The sequence below is a fragment of the Mytilus californianus genome, unplaced genomic scaffold, assembly GCF_021869535.1.
Source record: "Mytilus californianus isolate M0D057914Y unplaced genomic scaffold, xbMytCali1.0.p SCAF_3, whole genome shotgun sequence".
Lineage (NCBI taxonomy): Eukaryota > Metazoa > Mollusca > Bivalvia > Mytilida > Mytilidae > Mytilus > Mytilus californianus.
The window spans coordinates 111045907-111072180 of record NW_026262679.1 but is presented as its reverse complement, the minus strand read 5'-3'; the positions used below and the strand labels follow the sequence as shown (position 1 = coordinate 111072180).

General features: G+C 31.8%; 1 protein-coding gene across 5 annotated transcripts in view; it reads right to left on the bottom strand.

The window, feature by feature from the left end:
- Nucleotides 1–25758, bottom strand: part of LOC127735795 (uncharacterized) — a 216451-nt gene extending 190693 nt beyond the window's left edge. For 2 of the 5 annotated variants that reach the window (XM_052246111.1, XM_052246112.1), the window contains exon 1: nucleotides 1042–1645. In XM_052246111.1, the coding sequence (XP_052102071.1) occupies nucleotides 1042–1450 (409 nt within the window). In that variant the 5' untranslated portion in view covers nucleotides 1451–1645. Of the gene's footprint in view, nucleotides 1–1041; nucleotides 1646–8507; nucleotides 8725–25438 lie in introns of those variants that run through there. The other 3 variants (XM_052246113.1, XM_052246115.1, XM_052246118.1) reach the window with 3 other exon arrangements.
- Between the last annotated feature and the right edge of the window lie 516 nt (nucleotides 25759–26274).

Sequence of the window (26274 nt, the reverse complement as noted above, 5' to 3'; positions counted from 1 at the left end):
GTATATTTTGGCCAAAATTCTAAGTTAAAGGGGCATAACACCTAGAAAAATAATTGAATTGAAAAATCCTGTCAATATGCACATCTACATAGCATGTACTAATTATCTACAAAGTTTCATGAAATTCTGTTGTACAGTTTCAGAGGAGTTGCGATGACAAGAACAGGACTGACAGACGGTACGACAGACGGATGGACGGACAGACGGACGGACGAACAGACGGGTGAAAAACATTATACCCTACGCAACTTTGTAATATCATGTTGTATGAATATATTAAGGAGATGAAAGCTAATATTTTCATAGTGGTTAGATTAATTTGACATTCTAGATAATAATATAAGAATGCTGTGTTTATCATTGACTATGCAAAATAATAGCCTCTGTAAAGACATTGAAAGACATAATATGTTGTGCATATTCAGATCATGCGTTATGTTCTCAACCTTGGCTACTCTTTTTGCATAGTCGGTGCTCAGTATAATATTATTCAATAGTTAAAGGAGAGACTGAATGTATTCATTAATTATTTGCGAAAAGTCATTTTAGTCATTTGTTATAATCTTTAAATCAATTATATCATGGCCATGACATTTTACATTTCTGTAAGGTTACACTACAGTATTTAAAGTGAAATTTTTAAAAATGAGACACAACAACTTTTATATGAATTACACAATGACTGAAAGATAATTTGTATTAATGATATTCATGAAATATTTTCATTTTGGTTTTATGAAAACCTAATATTTTTATGAACAAGGTTAAATTTTATCAAGCTTATTTAAGAATTTTTTATGAGATAACCTTATAAATAAAATCGGTACATAGTCCCAATATATGTATAGAACTTAATAAACAAAGTACTCTCCATGCATGACAAACTTTGTCACTAGTAAAAGTTTTAAACCCAGTGTGTCATTGACAACTAAGAATGCACATACCAGTATGTACTATGCAAATGTACAGAATTAAATAAGGTTTAGAAACACATAATTTAAAAAAAAAAACTCCTGAAAGGAAAATAAACAGCCTACCTACCAAATTTGATTTGATGTGGCAAGTTATCACATTCTTTGGATTTATAATCTACATATCTATTGGGCAATCTGTCACTACTTTTGCTATGTTCACTACTTGTCTTTTGTGCCAATTCTTGTAAATTTGCAGTACTATCTTTATAGTCTTGAAAATGATAATACATTGTTTTCCTATTTTCACTGGCAGCAGAGCTTTTTGTTTCTCTGATCTGTGGCACATCCTCATTAACACAGACATCTATACTATCAGTACTAATATAAGCATGATTTATGTATGCTGCACCATGAGTTTCTGCATGAGGCACATTATTGTCAACAAATGACACTCCATTCTGCCCTACAGTACCAGTGTTAATCACATTTTCATATTCATTGACTTTGCCACTCTCAAGGTCACCTATTTCCATCATTTTATGCAGTATCCGTTAAAATAAACATGCTTTTTATATCCCTATTTAAACATTAACTTAATATTCCAATCCTAAATTTGCTCCAATTGGGGATCTACCTCCAAATAATAGATTTCAGTTTTATATCCACACACCAAAGTTTAAACACAATAAACAAGTTATTTAGCAGTATTTTTTATCAAATTAGGTATGGCTGTTTTGCATGGATGGAGCAATGTCAGTACACATTGTAATTATAGATACATTTGAACTTCATGAACCATGACATAAGTTTTTCTTTAAAGTCCTATGAATATTTAATAAGATCAATGTAAAAATGCAGAATGAAATATTTATTTTATGGCATACAGTATAACTATTTTCACAAACATAATTATTTACGGCATACATTGTATGTGCACGAAGACTGATTCTCATAAAGAATATCTAGTATTAACTTTTACAGGTTTCTTGCTTTGGATATGTTCCCTTTCAAAATTTTGATCTCAAGACCCAAAGAGAATAAAATGGAATATTGTAATAAAAAAAAATCAGAAGTCATTTAAATGGTCCTGCAGAAAAATATCCAAGAACACACATATTTAGGTGTATACAAAATTGCCTTAAATTTGATTGTTAGAATCCTGCAACTCTGGAAACCAAGTACCTACAAAATTTCAGAATCTGAAGAGCCTAAGATACTCCAATCTCAACAACAGTGTCAAGTTTCAAGTAAATGGACCAAAGCATACTCAATCAGTGTGCTGCTGCATGTAAAACAAATGCCTAATATCTGATGATGACTCTTATCACTGGATTTTAACTTCCCATGAGCGTCACAACAGTTGACACCAATACAGCAAGAACTACAATGCTTTCTGAGTACCTGATTTCACCCCAGGTTTTTGGTGATTTTCTTGTTATCTTAAAGTCTTTTGTTAACTGTTAAATTGTTTGACTTTCACCTCATTCATGCCAATGTGTTGTTTATCTTTCTTTCATATTATGTTTTGGACTGTTCCCTTGGTACATGTATCATCAAACTTGTATTAACAGTAGAGTACAGCAGCATCATAATCAATCAACTAGGCCACCCTTAAAAAATTCTTTGTTTGATGTTGCCTACCCATGCCTTGTAGGGTTGGGTAGGTATGGAGAGATTTTTTTTTGTTGTTGGCGAACAACATAAGTTACATGTTTTAGACAAGAAAACGACATTAGAGCAGGAAAAAATATTTTTTTTAAAAGTTTGAAAAAAATTATGTCAGCTTTTTAGGTATGTAGGTAGGCAACATCAAACAATTTAAATTTGGACCTATAACTTTTTAATTCAAAATGAAATGTTACAATATAAATCAGTGCACCTGATCATTAAAAATAAATAGCTGTGTAAAATACACCCCAAATGTACCTTCTTTACAGTGTATGGATATGTATATTTAACTTAATACATGTAATAGATATATTTTCACCTATTTAGTCACCAAAGGTTAAATTTTTAGGTGATACTGTTGCTTGCTCCTTCTGATACTAATTTATTTTCCTCAACCAAAACATGCAATCACCAGTTTATCATGATATATAGCTTTACCAGTTTTATGTAACCTATTTTATTTTGGTACTAAACAAGAAATTCAACCTTGACCACAATATAAAGCTGAGATTCAAACAAAATACAGTATTCATATGAATTTTATTTTTTCTTGTCCCAATCCCTAGACAATTTGGGTTCTTATTTGCAATAACAATTTACATTTTTATATCTATCCTGCCTTCATCATCTGCTTTAATCATATATGGTGCATTAAATCTTTTTATATCAAACATACTTAATAGATACCTATCATTACAAAGACAAAACATATACAATGGTTGAAAAAGGAGAGATTCTTGTTTACAAATCTGATCTAAATAAATTAAATATCCTTCATCTCTTTTTTATTGTTCATTTCTGAATGAATTAAATACAATTAGCATCCCAATAATTAATTGCCTTAGACAAAATATCCTGTTCACAGCAAGAGAAGACCAAACAGACAAAATATCCTGTTCACAGCAAGAGAAGATTAAACAAGACAAAATATCCTGTTCACAGCAAGAGAAGACCAAAGAGACAAAATATCCTGTTCACAGCAAGAGAAGATTAAACAAGACAAAATATCCTGTTCACAGCAAGAGAAGATTAAACAAAACAAAATATCCTGTTCACAGCAAGAGAAGACCAAACAGACAAAATATCCTGTTCACAGCAAAAGTAGACCAAACACAAAATATCATGTTTACAGCATGTGAACATCAAATCGACAGAATATCTTGTTCACAGCCAGAGAAGACCAAAGAGACAAAATATCCTGTTTACAGGGAGAGAAGACCAAACAGACAAAATATCTTGTTCACAGCCAGAGAAGACCAATACAGACAAACTATCCTGTTCACAGCAAGAGAAGACCAAAAAGACAAAATATCCTATTCACAGCAAAAGAACACTAAACAGACAAAATATCCTGTTCACAGCAAGAGATGACCAAACAGACAAATTATCCTGTTCACAGCCAGAGAAGACCAAACAGACAAAATATCCTGTTCACAGCAAGAGAAGATTAAACAAAACAAAATATCCTGTTCACAGCAAGAGAAGACCAAACAGACAAAATATCCTGTTCACAGCAAAAGTAGACCAAACACAAAATATCATGTTTACAGCATGTGAACATCAAATCGACAGAATATCTTGTTCACAGCCAGAGAAGACCAAAGAGACAAAATATCCTGTTTACAGGGAGAGAAGACCAAACAGACAAAATATCTTGTTCACAGCCAGAGAAGACCAATACAGACAAACTATCCTGTTCACAGCAAGAGAAGACCAAAAAGACAAAATATCCTATTCACAGCAAAAGAACACTAAACAGACAAAATATCCTGTTCACAGCAAGAGATGACCAAACAGACAAATTATCCTGTTCACAGCCAGAGAAGACCAAACAGACAAAATATCATGTTCACATCCAGAGAAGACCAAACAGAAAAAATATCCTGTTCAAAGCTAGACCAAATGAGCAAATTGTTGCCATTTTCAGTTAAGGGTTAAAGTTAAACCAAACAGACAAAATATCCTGTTCACAGCCAGAGAAGACCAAACAGACAAAATATCCTGTTCACATCCAGAGAAGACCAAACAGAAAAAATATCCTGTTCAAAGCTAGACCAAATGAGCAAATTGTTGCCATTTTCAGTTAAGGGTTAAAGTTAAACCAAACAGACAAAACTTTCTGTGTAAATGAAGGATAGAAATAGCAAACTATCCTGCGTACAAGAGAAGACCAAATAAACAAAATGCCCTGTTCACAACAAAGGCTAGACCAAATGGATAAAATATCCTGTTTACAGGAAGGTGTATACTAAACAGACTTATTCTTTATTCCATCACATTCTTTATGTACCTGTCTCATGTGGATTAAACCTGGTTTTATAGTTAGCTTAACATCTCACTTGTAGAAGCTAGACCAAATGAGAAAAATATCCTGTTTTCAGTACAAGTCAAACCAAACAGACAAATTATCTGGTTCACATAAAAGGTTAGACCAAATGAGAAAAATATCCTGTTCATAGAAAAGACTAGCCAAAGAGCAATTTATTCTGTTTACAGAAAAGGCTAGACCAAAGAGCAATTAATATATCTAATTCACAGAAAAAGCTGGATTAAGATCAAAATATCCAGTTCACACAAAAGGCTAAACCAAATAAACTAACTACCCTGTTCACAGCAAAGATTTAACAAAAAGAACAAAACATTCTGTTATCAGACCAAATAAACAAAATATCCTGATCACTGAAAAGACTAACCCATAAGAGCAAAGTATCCTTTTTTGCTAAAAAAAAAACCTAATAGACCTGATGTACTAGAAAACATTTTCACAGATTACGATTTTTGATTAACATTGCCTGTGTTCAGATGATTGTGGATAAGTATTATAAGTAAAATCCTCCTAAATTCTGATGCATTTGCAAATGGATTATGTACACAATGGACAAACTGTTAACACAGAGAAATGTATTGTCTTTGAGACCAATCACAACATTTAACAATGGTTGATGCATTGACATCACAGACAACATGTTTAAGTCTTGCTTCTGCAGATTTTGTTCCATGTTGGGAAAAAGTTATTGAAAAGTTGTCAGTTTGCAATTTAATCTACACTTACAAAAACAACAAAATCAAAATAAACTGAACATATATAATAAATAATATATTTTAAACAAAAATTGAAAAAAAATTTAACCAAACATGCATTGAAAGAAAACTATGAAATCTGAGTGTTAACACAGTAAATAGTATTTCAAATATGTTAGGAAGAACTGATTTATAGTTAACTCTAAATAATGTGTAATTTGTGGTTCCCTTAATCATATGGGACAAAATTTTACCCCGTATTTTTTTCACAATATTGATTTAAAAATTATGCTATTTTATTTTTGTTTTGAAATTTATAGTCATGAAACTGTTATTTAACCATATAAAGTTACAATGTACTCAGTTTTTGTCCTTTGATGCAATGAAAAGTTTCATTTTAACTTACCTGGTTTAAATACTAATAAATAAGAAATTAATACAATTCAAGGAATGCAGGGATCTACTTATAATTATAAAATAATTGTTTTTCAGTTTTCCCCTTCAGTCAAATGGTTCAAAGAACTTTGTAAATATAAAATTTATTGGAGTTTAAGAAACTGGATGAAAATGGACACTTTCTAAGCTTTTCTTTGTAACTCTTCTATATTGAATACAAACAATATTTAATATTTTCCAACAAATTGAGATGAGATATTTATACCTATAAGTATTTTGCATCAGTTTATCTGTACTCCTGTATGTGTAGTAAAATGGTCAATTGCAAGCTAAAAGGTTTCTTTTTTCACATGTCACACTATATTATTATCTAAGTATTGGAACAAATTGAATTAGTCTTTTTGCTAAACAAACAAATAAATATTGTATATTATCAACTCCTGATGTCTCAATATGAAATACAAGCTTCAGCAGTAACTTAACCTTCACCATTATTATCAAACTTAATTTTCAGTGATGTGGTGAATTTTTTTATCCTTACGGATGTGGAAGTGACCTAATAAATAAACTGTATTTTTGCACTAGTTTTAAAGGGGCACTAGCTACGAGATATATAAAAAATCTAAAATATGATTTTTTTTTTGTTCAATCATTAATGAAAGTGATATAGTGAAATAATTATTCGCTTTTAGCAGCAACTATGGTTCAATTTTGTCAAAATAAGCCAAGAAACATTGATGAATTTTTCACTTGCAAGTGAATAATTCGACCTCATTGAATCCATATTCATGTGAACTTCAATTTAACCCCTTAGCTAGAGATGGATAACGCATAAATTGTGCATGTAAAGTTATTTAAAGGAAAAGAATGTCAACATTGAAAGTGAAACAAAGGTAAATCATTTGATTGACTGATTCGATCCACAAAAAAATCATTCTTATACAGGTAAAAACGATGGTAAACATTTATTTTTAATCTATAATACGAAATTAAACAGACCTAGAAAAATCCAATTGCACGAGTTCGCTTAATCTATTTATACCTATATTTATGTTTACATCTCTTATATGGTCATCGGAGGTCTTCGGAGGTCAACTCGATAGTTAATTAGATGGCATCTAGACTAGAATACACATGAAACGAAGCTACATATTATCGAGCCCATGACTGGTAAGTTGTTTATTTTAGACTTTTAATATTTTGGATAAATATTTTACATTGTTATAAGTCAAATATGAGAATTTGAGTCAAATCGGTGAACATGAATTTGACAGCTAGTGCCCCTTTAACTTAAACTTTTTAATTTCCACAGCATCGAATAATGCTACATGTAGCCCATGCTTCATATGTTTTAATACATTTCTCAAACCTGTGTTTGAAAACTGCTATAACATGTTACTAAATAAAAAAAGGTAACTTTACAAAAACTGTAAAAGTTGACGTATTAAAAATCATCATATTAGAATACAGTTTTTTACTATAACTTTTCAGAATGAACATAAAATACTTATACGGATTACAAACACTACTACATCTTTATATTTTTCTGAAGGACAAAGAAATTCCAACCAAGGTGTACCGTATTGTTCCTTTTCTTTCAATCTTCTTAATACACTTTCAAGGCCAATATTTATTACCCGATTTTATGTATCACAGTCAATAAACTTTTGTGATATGTATCTGACAAGAGTAATACAAGTACAATGTTTGTCTTCTAAAAAAATGAAACGACGTAAATCTTTAAATAATGTTTATTCCTGCTTTATACACTCCTTTCATACATAAGATTATCTGATCGATATAACAAGGAAACATCTCCAATTTACCATGTAATTAGTGAAATTTAGGCAGTTTGGTAAAACATTCAAGATTATAAAAATTCTCTAAAATTGATATCAGAGAATTATTGACCAGGACAATGTCATAAAATCACATTAATTTGAAAAAAAATCATTTTAGTTTATCTATCAAATAAATTCTTTCTATGTTTGTAGCAATTTATCTCATTTATTTACAGCTACAGATTCTAAATTTTCATCTAAAGTGAAACTGCATTAATTCTTAAACAAAATGAATGATCAGCAAATATAATTCCATTGACCAATTTTATCAAAATTATCCAAATTAAATATTAATACCTCAAATTTTCAGCAATAATTACAACTGACATTATAAACAATAGACTTATGGATTACATTTAAAACTAACAATTAATAACAGATTTTACTTCCTTTTTTCATCAATAAGAAGTAATGTTGAAAACTTTTGATCATAAAATAAAAGAAGACCTTCAAACTCAATCTTATTCTGCAGAAATGACAGCAATGGATGGACTTAGAGGACTTATTTTTTATTCTTTTTGACTGAAGTATCAATGATTTCCAAATAGTATTATTGGTTCATGTACACTGTTGAGATGAACATAAAACCCTCCACATTTGAGAGAATTTCATAATAGTGTACTTTTCCTCAACTTTACATTTTTTAATCCCATTAAAATTTACTCACCATCAGGGTGTTCAACTGAGCCCCTGGTGAAGGAACCTTTATTGGAATGTGGACCACTGTATGTGGCATTGTCGTAGTAGGCCAATCCACCAGAGACCATTTCATGTTTTCTTCCACCATTCTTTACACCAGCGTCACTCTGTGAGTACCAAGAATTTGCGGTGTTAGTATAATCATGGTCAGGAAGATGCAGCTTATGGACATTATACCAGGAATTCTGATATAAAGAAAAAATCATCATGAAATATATGATATAGTACTATAGTTTATGATATATAATACACTATTGTATGAAAATTGTTCATCTACTTTAATGGATACCAATGTAAGTGGTTTGAGAAACAGAGATTCTTTAGAAAAATGTTGAAAATAGATCATTAGCTATACAATTTTGATACATATTCAATTTCAAACAAATACTTATATCATTTGAACTCTGGTAGATAGTTCTGTCATTTGCATTCATACATCATATACTTATTTTTATACAATATAGATATATATAATTGTTGCCTTTATTAATCCATGATTGACAAGGAAAGGATCGCTAATGAAAGCTATAATTTCTCTTATATCGGTGGTCTAAAAACCTAGTCGTTGTGAGGTGCAGGTTGTATTAACGGTATTATGACAGAACTTTTTGCTCACATACCCCATGCCCCAACATTGTCACTGGGCAAACAATCAAAGACTCATAACACTTACAAAAGTAAAAGTTTCTTGTGCATATCCACATCTACATATTATGTCCTCATTAACTACAAAGTTTCATGAATATTTGTTTGTGGTTTCAGAGGAGTTGTGCTAAAAAAATGTTGCAGTAATATATCTAGGTCAAAATTCTAAATTCAAAGGGGCATAACTCCTAGAACAAGCATTCTGAGGGTATTGCATGGCAATACATAGTCCCCTATCGGTTAAAAATTCATTGTACAGGAACAAAGTGCTAACTTGATCTATAACTTGTCATGGTGTAAACTATATAACAAATATCAAGTCAATATCTTCAAGCATGATGAAAAAAGTGTGGAAAACTGATTATTTAAGTGAATTTTCTATGTCCAAGGACCATAACTTTGCACAAAATGATCAGACCGGAACAAAATTCGAACTTGATCTGTATTTTGTCATGATAAAACTATATACCAATTTTCAAATCAATATTTTTAAGATGACCAAAAAAAGTGAGGAAAACTGATTATTTGAGTGAATTTTCTGAGTCCAAGGACCATAACTCTGCACAAAATCATAAGACCGGAACAAAATTTAAACTTGATCTGTAGCTTGTCATGATAAAACTATATACCAATTATCAAATCAATATCTTCAAGCATGACAAAAAAAAAGTGAGGAAAACTGATTATTTGAGTGAATTTTCTAAGTCCAAGGACCATAACTCTGCACAAAATCATCAGACCGGAACAAAATTCGAACTTGATCTGTAACTTGGCATGATAAAACAATGAACCAAATATCAAATCAATATCTTCAAGGACGAAGAAAAAAAGGGTGGAAAACTGATTTGCTGGACTGACGGATGGACAGACAGACAGACAGACAGAGTGCAAACCTAAAGTCCCCTTCAACTTTGTCGGTAGGGGACTAAAAACCAATGAATCATAATTTCCTGTTGAAATGCACATCTACATAGTATGCCCTAATTATCTACAAAGTTTCATGAAATTCTGTTTTGTGGTTCAGAGGAGTTGCTGTGACAAACTGTTGGAGTAGTATATTTAGGTTAGAGTTCAAAGGGGCATAACTCTTAGACAAACAATTAAATCATAATTTCCCGTCAATCGATATGCACATCTACATATTATATAGTATGTCTTTATTGTCAACAAAGTTTCCTATTGCTGTGAAGTTTTGAGGTAAGGAGCACATTGCAAATTTTCATAAGCAATCACCATGCTGCTAGTAGTTGGCTTTCGTTTTTTGTTGTGCAGAACCATTAGAAAAGAATGTGATTAATGGACATCATACTTATGTTGTTTTCTTTCAAATTTAGCCTTAAATATTTTCTTTTTCAAGCAGAAGTCATGCCAAAAATCTTTAAATCCTCTCTTAAAAGAAACTAGAGGCTCTCAAGAGCCTGTGTCGCTCACCTGATTCTACTTTGGTTTTGGAAATCATGTAAAAATAGATTAAAATCATAACAGATACCCTAATAATGAGTGAGGCCAAATTTGGTTTAATATTGGTCCTGTAATTTAATAAAAAATCCTGGTGGCCATCTTGAACAGTAAATCGGCAACAAAGTAGCAACACTTCATCAGCACCTCATAAGAAACATTTATGCCATGTTTTGGTTTCATTCCATTCAGTGCACCAATAGAAGAAGCATTTGTATGTATTCCCCATAGGGTCTTATGTTAAAGGAAGTCCCCCCATTGGCGGCCATCATGGACGAAGGATCAGCTTCAAAGTAACAAAACTTAGTCAGCACCTCATAAGGAACATTCATGTCATGTTTGGTTTCAATCCATTCAGTATGTTGTTCTCTAAAAGAAGACATTTGTATGTATTGTCCATAGGGTCCTTTGTTAAACATTGTCCCCATCTGGCGGCCATTGTGGATGAAGGATCAGCTTCAAAGTAACAACACTTTGTCAGTACCTCGAAAGGAACATGCATGCCATGTTTGGCTTCATTCCATTCAATGGTTCTCTAAAAGAAAACATTTGTATGTATTTCTCATAGGGTCCTATGTTAAAATAAGTCCTCCGCTGGCAGCCATCTTAGATTATTGATCGGCTTCATAGTAACAACACTTGGTCAGCACCTCATAAGGAACATTCATGCCATGTTTGGTTTCATTGCATTCAGTGGTTCTCTAAAAGAAGACATTTGTGTGTATTTCCCATAGGGTCCTATGTTAAACTAAGTCCCCCGCTGGCGGCCATCTTGGATGAAGGATCAGCTTCAAAGTAACAACACTTGGTCAGCACCTCATAAGGAACATTCATGTCATGTTTGGTTTCATTCCATACAGTGGTTCTCTAAAAGAAGACATTTGTATGTATTTCCTGTAGGGTCCTATGTTAAACTAAGTCCCCCGCTGGCGGCCATCTTTGATTATGGATCAGCTTCATAGTAACAATACTTGGTCAGCACCTCATAAGGAACATTCATGCCATGTTTGGTTTCATTCCATTCAGTGGTTCTCTAAAAGAAGACGTTTGTATGTATTTCCTATAGGGTCCCATGTTAAACTAAGTCCCCCGCTGGCGGCCATCTTGGATTATGGATCGGCTTCAAAGTAACAACACTCGGTCAGCACATAATAAGGAACATTCATGCCATATTTGGTTTCATTCCATTCAGTGGTTCTCTAAAAGAAGACATTTGTATGTATTTCTCTTAGGGTCCCATGTTAAACTAAGTCCCCTGCTGGCGGCCATCTTGGATTATGGATCGGCTTCAAAGTAACAACACTCGGTCAGCACCTCATAAGAAACATTCATGCCATGTTTGGTTTCATTCCATTCAGTGGTTCTCTAAAAGAAGACATTTGTATGTATTTCCCATAGGGTCCAATGTTAAACTAAGTCCCCTGCTGGCAGCCATCTTGGATTATGGATCGGCTTCATAGTACCAACACTTGGTCAGCACCTCATAAGGAACATTCATGCCATGTTTGGTTTCATTCCATTCAGTGGTTCTCTAAAAGAAGACATTAGTATGTATTTCCCATAGGGTCCTATGTTAAACTAAGTCCCCCGCTGGCGGCCATCTTGGATGATGGATCGGCTACAAAGTAATAACACTTGGTCAGCACCTCATAAGGAACATGCATGCCATGTTTGGCTTCATTCCATTCAATGGTTCTCTAAAAGAAAACATTTGTATGTATTTCTCATAGGGTCCTATGTTAAACTAAGTCCTCCGCTGGCGGCCATCTTAGATTATGGATCGGCTTCATAGTAACAACACTTGGTCAGCACCTCATAAGGAACATTCATGCCATGTTTGGTTTCATTGCATTCAGTGGTTCTCTAAAAGAAGACATTTGTGTGTATTTCCCATAGGGTCCTATGTTAAACTAAGTCCCCCGCTGGCGGCCATCTTGGATTATGGATCGGCTTCATAGTAACAACCCTTGGTCAGCACCTCATAAGGAACATTCATGCCATGTTTGGTTTCTTTCCATTTAGTGGTTCTCTAAAAGAAGACATTTGTATGTATTTCCCATAGGGTCCTATGTTAAACTAAGTCCCCCGCTGGCGGCCATCTTGGAAGATGGATCGGCTACAAAGTAACAACACTTGGTCAGCACCTCATAAGGAACATTCATGCCATGTTTGGTTTCATTCCATTCAGTGGTTCTCTAAAAGAAGACATTTGTATGTATTTCCTGTAGGGTCCTATGCTAAACTAAGTCCCCCGCTGGCGGCCATCTTGGATGATGGATCGGCTACAAAGTAACAACACTTGGTCAGCACCTCATAAGGAACATTCATGCCATGTTTGGTTTCATTCCATTCAGTGGTTCTCTAGAAGAAGTTCAAAATGTAAAAAGTTAATGACGACCATGGACGCCAAGTGATGAGAAAAGCTCACTTGGCCCTTTGGGCCAGATGAGCTAAAAATGAAACAAGTTATCTATACCATGTACATGATGTATATAATTCTGGATTTATAATGTTTTAAATTTTCATGAAAAACATCATGTAGTCAATGTAAATGTGTCTTTTCCATAACTATTTAGTTATGTGTATGCATGCATATTAAATAGTTCAGTTACATATTATACATGTATATGATAGTAATGTTATTATTTCTTAGTAGCAACAAACTCATTAGAGTTGACATAATAGTTGACAATACTAAATATCTGGTTCTTGCTGGAAGGGCATTTCTATTTCAATTCAATATTCTATATAAGTCTCATCTCTCAATAATATATATATAATACAATATTACATTAACTGTAAAATATAGTGGCATATGTGATGTTTATGAATATAAGGGAATCAATTCTGCAAAATTTTAAAACAAGGATACTTTCTAAAAGAACAAACAAAATAATGCCAAAACACACATGCACATACCTGCCAGCTTGTTAAAATCTCAAAAGTTGGCAAGTTTGCATTCACACTTTTTCTATATATGTTTAATATATATGTTTTTTTATATTCAACAAACAAACAAGTCTAAAATATCCAATCACAACAAATAACAGGATTAGTAGAATACAACAAAATATTAGATATAACTTTATAAAATAAACAAATTTGTGCTTTTTTTACCTGTACCTAAAATAAAAAAATAAACTTACATTTACTAGATACATATATGGTCTAGGGGAAGGATTGTGGGCACTTAAAAACTGGTCTTACCCTAAAACATGTTGAGCCCGAACCAAGCCATACTATCTTTATGCGTTGTTCATTGTCTTTTAGTGGTTGTGTAGTCTGTTGTACTGTATGTGTTGTTCATTGTGTTTTAGTGTTTGTGTGGTCCTTTGTACTGTATGTGTTGTTCATTGTGTTTTAGTTTTTGTGTGGTCCTTTGTACTGTATGTGTTGTTTATTGTGTTTTAGTGTTTGTGTGATCCATTGTACTGTATGTGTTGTTCATTGTGTTTAAGTGTTTGTGTGGTCCTTTTTACTGTATGTGTTGTTCATTGTGTTTTAGTGTTTGTGTGGTCCTTTGTACTGTTCGTGTTGTTCATTGTGTTTTAGTGTTTGTGTGGTCCATTGTACTGTATGTGTTGTTCATTGTGTTTTAGTGTTTGTGCAGTCTGTTGTACTGTATGTTTTGTTCATTGTGTTTTAGTGGTTGTGTAGTCTGTTGTACTGTACGTGTTGTTCATTGTGTTTTAGTGTTTGTGTGGTCCATTGTACTGTATGTGTTGTTCATTGTGTTTTAGTGTTTGTGCAGTCTGTTGTACTGTATGTGTTGTTCATTGTGTTTTAGTGGTTGTGTAGTCTGTTGTACTGTATGTGTTATTCGTTGTGTGTTAGTGGTTGTGTGGTCTGTTGTTCTGTATGTGTTGTTCATTGTGTTTAAGTGTTTGTGTGATCCATTGTACTGTATGTGTTGTTCATTGTGTTTTAGCGGTTGTGTGGTCCTTTGTACTGTATGTGTTGTTCATTGTGTTTTAGTGGTTGTGTAGTCTGTTGTACTGTATGTGTTGTTCATTGTGTTTTAGTGGTTGTGTGGTCTGTTTTACTGTAAGTGTTGTTCATTGTATTTAGTTTTTGTGTGGTCTGTTGTACTGTATGCATTGTTCATTGTGTTTTAGTGGTTATGTGGTCCATTGTACTGTAAGCATTGTTCAATGTCTTTTAGTGCTTGTGTGGTCTGTTGTACTGTATGTGTTGTTCATTGTGTTTTAGTGGTTGTGTGGTCTGTTGTATTGTCAAATTGTGGGGTAATTCCTGTTATCCTTTTATGCATTAAAAAAATTCATGTATTTTGTTTAAAAAACATTTAAGCTAATTTGTAGCATGTGCAAATATTACATTTATCCGACTAACTCTACATATTCTATGAATCAACATTTACAATGCAAATAATATATGTTGGACACATTCCATGGCATTTAACAATCTGGGATAGCTTCAATAGCTCAAGCTAGGTGAGTATGGAAACAATGTTCTGTGGTGGCAATAATCTTCAATGTATCTGACCATGATCATATGATGTAAATTTAATATAGGCCATTTGCAGTGTTTTATGTCATATCTAAAATAAAATGCTCCGCAGGGTGCAGCTTGATACGACCGCAGAGGTCGAACCCTGAACAGTTGGGGCAAGTATGGACACAACATTCAAGCTTGATACAGCTCTGAATTTGGATTGTGATTAAATATTTGACACAGCATAGGTTTCTGACACAGAATGAATGTGGTCTAAGAACTTAAAAATTTTAAATTGGACATTCACCTATTATGGTCCAATATCCAAAATCTAAATACATGGTTAGATTCAGCATATCAAAGAACCCCAAGAATTCAATTTTTGATGAAATCAAACAAAGTTTAATTTTGGACCCTTTTGACCTCAATGTGGACAAAGTTGATAACGGGGCCCAAAAATCAAAAATCTAAATACATGGTTAGATTCAGCATATCAAAGAACCCCATATATTCAATTTTTGTTGAAATCAAACAAAGTTTAATTTTGGACCCCGATTTGGACCAACTTGAAAACTGGGCCCATAATCAAAAATCTAAATACATGTTTAGATTCAGCATATCAAAGAACCCTAAGAATTCAATTTTTGTTAAAATCAAACTAAGTTTAATTTTGGACCCTTTGGACCTTAATGTAGACCAATTTGAAAACGGAACCAAAAATTAAGAATCTAAATATACGGTTAGATTCGGCATATCAAAGAACCCCAATAATTCAATTTTTGATGAAATCAAACAAAGTTAAATTTTGGACCCTTTGGACCTCAATGTGGACCAATTTAAAAACGGGGCCCAAAATCCAAAAACTTAATACACGGTTAGATTCAGCATATTAAAGAACCCCAAGAATTCAAGAATAAAACCCCATTGAAATTGATCAAGAAATAAGCAATTTATACGAAGTATCTTCTTTTGCACAATACTGTGCAATTGAATATTTCTTGCTATTGCGCAATACTGTACAATTGACAATTTCTTGCTATTGCGAAATATTGTGCTATTGGATATTTCTTGCTATTGCGCAATACTGTGCAATTGAAGATTTCTTGCTATTGCGCAATACTGTGCAATTGAAGATTTCTTGCTATTGTGCAATACTGTACATGTGCAATTGAAAATTTCTTGCTATTGCACAATACTTATTATATAATAATTTACACATCCTGTTTGGTGTGTATCTCCTGCCATATCATTATTATTTGCTTTTAAATATAAATCAGAAATAACCAACTTAAAATGGAAAATTTTAAAAGAAAAAAAAAGGAAAAAAAGAAAAAAAAAAGAAAAAAAAAAAATCCCCCTCCCCAAATTTTTTGAACCCCTTATGATTCATCACCCCCAAACTCAATCCCAGCCTTCCCTTTGTGGTATGGTACCTTGCAGTACAATTTCAGAGAGATCCATACAATTGAACACAAGTTATTGTCTGGAAACTAGAAAAAATGCTTATTTTTGGCCCCTTTTTGGCCCCCAATTCCTAAACGTTTCAGGCAATTACCCCCAAACTCAATTCCAGCTTTCCCTTTGTGATATGGAACCTTGTAGTACAATTTCAGAAATATCCAAACACTTACACACAAGTTATTGTCATGAAACTAGAAAAATGCTTGTTTTTTGCCCCTTTTTTTGCCCCTAATTCCTAAAATTTTGAGGCAATTACCCCCAAAATCAATTACAGCCTTCCCTTTGTGATATGGAACCTTGTGGTACAATGTCAGAGAGATCCATAAACTTACACACAAGTTATTGTCTGGAAGTTACAAAAATGCTTATTTTTGGCCCCTTTTTGGCCCCTAATTCCTTAACTATTGGTACCATAACCCCCAAAATCAATCCCAACCTTCCTTTTGTGGTATTGAACCTTATGGTAAAATTTCATAGAAATCCATTCACTTAAACTAAAGTTAGAGTGCGAAAACCAATGTGTCTTCGGACGACGCCGGACGACGACGCCGGACGACGACGACGCCAACGTCATACCAATATACGACCAAAAAATTTTTAATTTTTGCGGTCGTATAAAAATAGTCTGATTATTAATTATATCTTAATGCTTTGTACATACTTATATCTTTTATTGGCTGTCCTAGACAAAGGTATTGACCTATATCACCAGTGAAGAATTTCAACTACAGATGATCCAAATAAGACTTTTTATTTGTAAAATTACCATTTTTGGTGTTTATATATAAATAAATAAAAGATGTGGTATATAATTAAGGTCAAAGAGACAAAGATCAAACAACACACATCTAGAGGTCAATTTAGGGTCTTTAACATGAGGACAAGTGTCTTTCTTAACATTAAATGTCTAGTTCTAAAATCCAAAAGAACACACTAGTATTTAATGAGCTAAAAGTACTCAAACTACTGATAAGAAATCTTGTTGTAATACACTCAAATATCAGTTGCTGTACCATGGAGTAGATTTCATACAGCTACATTAAAAGCAACACAAAAAGGCATAATCTTGTGCAATACACAAAAGTTATTTGTGCAGTTTCAATGCAGAAAAAAAAAAAACATTTTAGTCTTGTTTTAAACTTCAAATTAGGGAAATTGATATTAATCCCCAAAAATATCAAATGCAATGATTTAATAATAATGTCAGCATAGTTAACAAACATACATGTACATAAAAGTTACAAGAAGACACAAGTCAACTTTTAATTTGATTAAGCATATTTCCAGGTTACTTTTTAACCACAGAATTACGAATGTTACCTTCAGACAATGAATTCAATTTATAAATAGCAAAAACATGTGAGACAAAAGTTAACAACTATGTACATAAAATTGATCTATTTAATATACAAAAGGTATTACGAAATCCTCACATGTTCAATACCATTTCTTCCTTATTAAAAAGTAATTTTAACCAAAAGACGGAAATCAAAAACCTTTCTTGTTATTTCTCTAAATGTATGCTGCTTTAATTGTGCAATACATTTTACACTTTTTCAATATAATCATTTTATGATTTTTGCTTATCTTTTTCCATGAATTTTTTACCATTGAACATGTTGAAAGCAGAATTACTTTAAGTTATGTCTCAAAATCCAAGTTACTGGTTAACTGGTATAATTGCAATCAGCACTGTGTTTAACTTGTCATATCTAAATCTGAACCATACATTTTCATGATTTTCAATAATTTTTAGGTAATTATTGATGTAATTTTATTATAGTGTTTAAATGATTTTTCTTTGTAAGTATAGATAAAAGCAGGAGAATTTTTCCATTAACTGAATTTTATAATTCAGATAAGGTCAAGGATTTTCAAAAAGAAGCCAAAATCTGTATAGTTTACTAAATTAAGATTTTAAACTACACTTTAAACTTAATTACAGTGTAAAAAAGGAGTTTAACTTCATGAACTTAAAGATGTAGATTTTTTCCTTTAAAAAAGAGAATCAAAACTTGTGCCCATGAAAATGCTTGTACAATAAATGCAATCTACATTTTTGTAGTATAGCTTCATGGATGGCAATAGAGAGAAGATTAATAAACAACTCCTCATGATTATCATGTATTATTGAGAATACCATGTGATGAACATGTGTGCTTGATATATCATGTGATGTACATGTATGGTTGATATATCATGTGATGTACATGTATGCTTGATATATCATGTGATGTACATGTATGCTTGATATATCATGTGATGTACATGTGTACTTGATATACCATGTGATGTACATGTATGCTTGATATATCATGTGATGTACATGTGTACTTGATATATCATGTGATGTACATGTATGCTTGATATCTCATGTGATGTACATGTATGCTTGATATATCATGTGATGTACATGTATGCTTGATATATCATGTGATGTACATGTATGCTTGATATATCATGTGATGTACATGTATGCTTGATATATCATGTGATGTACATGTATGCTTGATATAACATGTGATGTACATGTATGCTTGATATATCATGTGATCTAAATGTATGCTTCATATAACATGTGCATGTTCATCTATTGCTGTATTGGTCTTTTTCAAGAAACTATATCTTTCAGGGTTCACAAACAAGATCTGAAGAAATGAACTTCACTTTAAAAAGTAAATAGTACTTTACAAGCCAATAGTCCAGATACCAATCTCTCACAATTTACTAGGAAAGGAATCTACAAATTTGTGCAATATATGGTCAAAAAATACTTATTATACACCTCTTAAAAGTTTAATATCATGATATGAAGTTGATTACTATGAATTTATTATACAGCTAATGTTATGATTCTTGACAAAAACTGATATTTTTTTTAACTCGACTATTATTTAAATCAAAATATCATTTTTTAATTCAAGTTCGAATGATTGTACATTTCGAAAATTTTGTATGCAAGAATGACTAAAGAGTAAATATATTTATCATCATCTAAAATATAATTCTAATTCTAATACAATGTATGATCTTTGTTAAATAGGAGATACATCAATAAGATGGGTAATGTCATACTTTTAATCAATATGTAAATGTATGACTTGCAGCATAAACATGACAAATAAACTTAATAATGTTTGTAGAAAACTTAAAATTGTTATCAACATACCTATCTAAATGATTTAAAACAGATGTTATTCAGTTTTAATTCAATTCTGTGTGATTATGACATTAAGGTTAGGTCTTGAGTTATTTTAAAGGATTGATCAAATTATGACTACACACTTCGTCTTGATTTTGTATACCAAAATTAGGAAACAATTTTTTTATTTAGTTACTTTATCTAACTGATTTAACTAGTTTGAATTAACTAGTTAAAGATATTTTGTTTTTCAAAAGTGAAATCGGCCAATTACACCCTCAACGTGGTAACCAGAGGAAGGAGGGTTGAAGTTTAAAACTTTGTTAAATACTTAATAATGGCCTATATTCAACTTATTGATATTTAATGACATAACCACTTTTTGGGGGCTGAAAATTAAAATAAAATCTTTCTATCATTAAACGAAAATTGTGTCTCCTCAAAAGTATGTTTCTGGATGCGGGATTTTCTTGCTGTGTTGAAGACCCATTGGTGGCCTTGTGCTGTTTTCTGCTCTTTGGTCGGGTTGTTGTCTCTTTGACACATTCCCCGTTTCCATCCTCAATTTTATTCATCTATAGACTTCAGAGACTGCTATTGATGGCCTTTTTATGAATTTCTGATACCGTGGGACATCAGAGCAATCGTTAGACTATACATGTATAATAAAGATACCAAAAGGGGACAACGTAAGAGAGTGTGGATGGGGGTTTCCCATGTTTACACAATAGAGAATTCAATAATGGGCAAAAAATATATGGAATAGAGAAAAATGAACCAAAAAAATAAAGAATAGAGAATAATAGCCAAAAAATATAAAGAATAGAGAAAAATGGACCAAAAAAATAAAGAATAGAAGATAATGAGGTGCTAAAATATAAAGAGTAGATAATAATGGGCAAAAAGTATAAAGAAAAGAGAAAAATGGCCTAAGATATTAAAGAATACAGAAATTAAGGACACTCCCATTCAAAACCCTTGTGTAAAATATGTCAAAATATTTCATTATATCGTAAAAAGGTTTGAACTGTCTGAAAATGCACTTATTATTTTCAGAAAGAGAATTTTGTTCAATAGAATATAAAACTGTTATTTCATATTATTCTTTGACATGTTTGAAACTGTTTTATAATATATTACTATGATGTCATGTACATTACAAATGCAAATAATTTTCACATTGTATGAAAAAATTTCTGAGGCCAAAAGGTAGAACTTGAGCATTCAATTTGTCTTTAATGTTGTTTAAAAAATGTCATATTGTAATTTATTATACCTCACGTTAAAATGCCAGATTTTGATTGGCTAATACGAGGGAGATAATTTACTCTATCCCATGGCTCAGCGGGAGACAATTTGTTGAATGTCGCCCTCTCATGCAGACCAATCAAAAATCGATAATTTATAAGGACAATGAATTGAATTTACATCAATAAATTAAAAACATTGAAACTGAATGCTCAAATTCTACGTTTTGGCCTCAGACTTTTTTTCATACAATATTAATGTCAAAATAAAAAAAAAAATATATCTTGCTTCACTTCTGTTGTTTTTCTAAAAACTGTAACGTTGTTATGTAAATGACGTCATACAGATAGTGGACAAAAAATTCGTAAGGGTTCTGCAGAACCCAGTGTCTCGCCTACTTTTTCTGTTAATCGCAGGCTCAACAAAAATGAGGAAGTAAATCAATAAAAATATTCCTCTTGATACTATCTTTTGATTGTAAGAAGCTTCTGTCCAAGTTTGGTAAAAATCCAGGATAGTTTATGAATCTAATAAATGTTTAAAATCTTTAACTGCAGACTGAATGTAATGTTAACTGGAAGAAAACAAAATTTCCTTCTAGATACTAGCATTTGATTATAAACAAGCTTCTGTCCAAGTTTGGTACAAATCCAAAATAGTATAAGAAAGTTATTAAAATTTTAAAAACTTTAACAACAGAGTGAATGTGTTGTTTCATGGCAGAAAATCTAAGTCCATTTAAAAGTAAAATACGGAAAAAATGATTTATTTTTTTACAAAATTTCCTTCTAGATACTAGCTTTTGATCATAAACAAGCTTCTGTCCAAGATTGGTACAAATCCAAAATAGTATAAGAAAGTTATTAAAATTTTAAAAACTTTAACCACAGAGTGAATGTGTTGTTTCCTGACAGAAAATCTAAGTCCATTTAAAAGTAAAATAAGGAAAAAATGGATTTTTTTTTTACAAAGTTTACTTCTGGATACTATCTTATGATCATAAACAAGCTTCTGTCCAAGTTTGGTAGAAACCCAGGATAGTTTAAGAAAGTTATTAAAATTTTAAAAAGTTTAACCACAGAGTGAATGTAATATTTCCCGGCAGAAAAACTAAGTCCATTTATAAGTAAAATACGGAAAAAATGGAATTTTATTTTTACAAAATTTACTTCTGGATACTATCTTATGATCATAAACAAGCTTCTGTCCAAGTTTGGTAGAAATTCAGGATAGTTTAAGAAAGTTATTAAAATTTCAACCACAGAGTGAATATTTGTGGACGCCGCCGACGACAACGACACCGACGGAATGTAGGATCGCTATGTCTCGCTTTTTCGACTAAAGTCGAGGCTGGACAAAAATGAGTTCCCACTCAAAAAATGTCCTATCATTTCAACAAAAATTGATATTTTTCAAAAAAATATTACCAAAAAATTAAGTAACTACTGAAGACCGATTTATATCAAATAAATACCATAAGATGCAGAAATGTCTGAAATTTTATTGTTTATTTGGCCATAATTATTAATTTTCGTGAGGTTCATTTTCATTTTCTGATTGGTTGAACACAAATGCAAATTTTTACGATTATATTTTGGTTAGAACATGTAGAATGCATAGCAAACTTTTCCAGAAATTTTTTTTGTGTTCACCTCATCAGAAAATAAAAGTGAGCCTGAATAATATAATGGCCAAATAAACAAATAAATTTTAAACATTTCTGCATCTTATGGTATTTGTTTTATAAAACTTTGATCTAAAGTTACTTAGTAATATTTTTTTTGAAAAATATCGATTTTAGTTGAAATGATAGGACATTTTTTGAGTGGGAACTCACTGTTGTCCACTATCTGTACGGTAGTTAAGTACTTTCAATTCAAAATTTAGTAGTAAAAGACAATAATGATAGAACCTTCAGTATAATAAATTGAATAACACATAGCTGAGAGGGTGATACTGATATCTTAGAGCAGAATTGTACCCCTCGAAAGAACATTGTCAACCTCAGCTTCGACTCAGTTGACAATGTTTTCTCGGGGTAGCAATCTGCTCTATCACCCTGTCAGCTATGTGTTATTTATATATGATATGACATTATTTAGACAACAACATAAAACAATGTATCTTACCTTATCTCTTATCTTATCTTTTTTAAAATTAAACCTTATGATATACGTTGGCAGCTTGCATGTGCTTTATATTGTTACGATGGAAGCTTTTAGATATTCATGATCAATTCTAAATAAAGTGTTTCAATATTAAATTTTTCCTGACAGAAATTGGTTTCTAAAATCACCACACATCTCTACTTTTCGTTTTGATTGTTCCGCCTATTTATCTGTACTATGACCAGATATAGCTCGTCTATGGAAAAATGTCAGGTACCAGTCTACTTATAATTCATGAACTTTTTCGGTTAAGAAATGGTTCCGTTCTCAAAGAAGAGAATATGCTATTAAAATCCTTTGCTAACCAATGCTAGGACTACTATATATACAAGTATAAAAGCCTCGGTCCAATGTTACAGATTTACGTGTATCACAGGCCCTTGGGGAATGGACCCCGGCCCTACATATATTATAATATTTCCGTGTGTTTTAATTCAAATTATTTTAGTACATTTATTCCTCAATATTTCAACTTATTGAATGTGTTCTTACTTATCCATACGATTTCCTCACAGGTGTTTGGGGAATGGATCCCATTTTTTTTTATGTATAGTGTCATTAAATATCAATTATATGTGATGAGCAAGAATTTGTATAGTACGACTATGCCATGTATACAAATCCTTGGCTATAGATCTAGATTGTTGTTAGAACTTTCTTAAGCTCATGTATATTGCCGTTTGTACATATATGCGGCATTGCCGACTCTTAAATAATTTTACTTACTTCAGTACCTATATCAGAGACTATGTCTCTGCTTATATGATATATATTTTCCGTGTTATTTTTAGTTGTTGTAAATATTCGTTAATAGTTTTACCTATTTTCACCAAGGGTTCAAGTTGTAAAATACTATACAAATCCTTGTTTTCACTCATTTAATGTGTTCCTTCCTATCCAAAATTAAGTGGTCCTAGCGTGGGGAAATTCATGTGCAGCGCCAGTGTACAGTAACACATTACAATGATTCTTTAGACCAAATAGTCCACCTGTTATTAGATATGAATTCAACTGCGTGTACTCTGTGAATTTTAAGACTATAATACTCTACACATGTTACTAGTTTCTAGTTAATTTTTTTTTCTTTCAGTCAAACAAAAAAAAAGAGTCAAGTGCATATAAAAAGAATGTTTACAGAAGTAGAAAGGTACGTATGTGTATGTAAGCTATATTTAAATTATTTTCTTAATTTCCCATATATATATATATATATTGGGCCAATTAAAATTAATTGATAGATTTTCATCCCCGCCCGCCCCTCTGAAATCGTCCCGCCCCGTTTTTTTTTATTTTAAAAAATTTACGATTTCCAGACTTTGTTCATTAGATTTACACATGGCTGTCTTTTTTTGTTGACAAACAGCAAACACCCTCTGTCCCTATACCCTCAGTAGAGTCATTAAACAACTTCTTTTTTGTTAAGTTCATGTTTTACATTGTAATATTATATTTGCATATTGAATAAGCACCAACCCTATTTTTTTCAACACTGTTTGAGTTTTCATTTTATTCTCAGACTGTACTCATAATACTTGTGTTGCATACCAATGCATTTGCTTCATTTTATGGGGACTACAAACCGTAGCTTGAAAAGCAAAATAAATTTGGTGTTAGGCAGTCTAACTGAAGAGAGCATTTATCCACGTTGTTGTTGTATACTAAAGCGGCAATTGCATGTAGAACAGTGGTTGCCAATCAGAGATATTTATTTAAGAATTTAAAAAAAAAATGTACGATTCCTTATACATGTATATACATGATATTAGCTTATTATTACACTTGCATGTATGAAGAACACGTCAGAAGAGTGTTTCATATGAAATAGAATTTAAAAAATAAAATCCTCCCACCCGCCCCATTTTTTTTCAAAAATCTGGATGAAAATCTACTAATTAAATTTAGTTGGCCTTATACAGATCATTGAATATGTGTACAAAAAATCAATAACAATTTACTCAAGGGTGTTCTAGATATTTCAAATGGTTTCGTGATTGTGAAAATATTTTAAGCTCTTGTATTTAATGGGACAATTAAAAGTTGGGGTTTTTTTTATTTCTCATTTAATTATTATTATTATTATTATTATTATTATTATTATTATTATTATTATTATTATTATTATTTTTTTTTTTATTATTATTATTATTATTATTAGCGTCCATTGGAAAATATTTCCTACATGTTCAGACGAATTATTATTAACTATATTTTGCATTTACTTAAAATTTTATTCTGTCGTTATATTCTTGAAACTGATTAAGACTTTTTACAATCTACCCAAAATAGGATGGTTCGCACAACAATAACAATCGGTCAGAATCTTACCTCGTGATTGAACCGGTAACTCCCCGACATTATTAGTCCAACGTAAAAGGAGGTTGTTTCTCCTACACTTTTAACGGTAGTATTTAGTCAACTACAATCTAAGAACCTTTAAATCCACACAATATAAGACCAATCGTTGTTTTGTAACTCTACGTAATCATGTCTTCACCATAACTTTGTTTCGGATCAAAGATTTCCGCGATTTAAACACAGTTAACTGTCCGTTTCAGGCGTCTTTCGCAAACTGAGGGTAAAAACAGGTACTTCTATATATGAGATTGGTTTCAGAAGAGTACAGTTCACGTTAGCAGTTTACGGGTAGACGTTGTTTATCTGTTAATAATTGATGATACAAGTCGATATTTTCTTTTCAGGTGCAAATTTCCGTGTTGAATAACAAAAGCCCTGGAGATTTATACGGTTATCACCTGTTTTAACTTCTAATCGGAAAATCAAGTTATATTTCAAATAATAAAATTTCAATATTTAGTTTTTTTCTATTAGAAATGATATTTTCACATTTTTTCAAATGATTGACTTTGACTGGGCATATTCGATTTTATACAAATTGATTTTATTATTTCCTCATACACAAATAACTTCTTAACTACTAAATAGCAGATACAGTGACAGACCCATAGAATAAAGCACCTATTCATATTATTGACGTGTGTTCCCTTCCAGAAAGAAAGAAAGTTATGGCCGTTTGGCGTACCAAAATTATAAGCCCAGTATATTTGAAGAATTTTTATGGCCATTTGGCAGTTGAAAGAATATGGAATGGCATGTTCCCACAAAAAGACCATACAAAGAAATTGAAATAGAATTGCAGATTT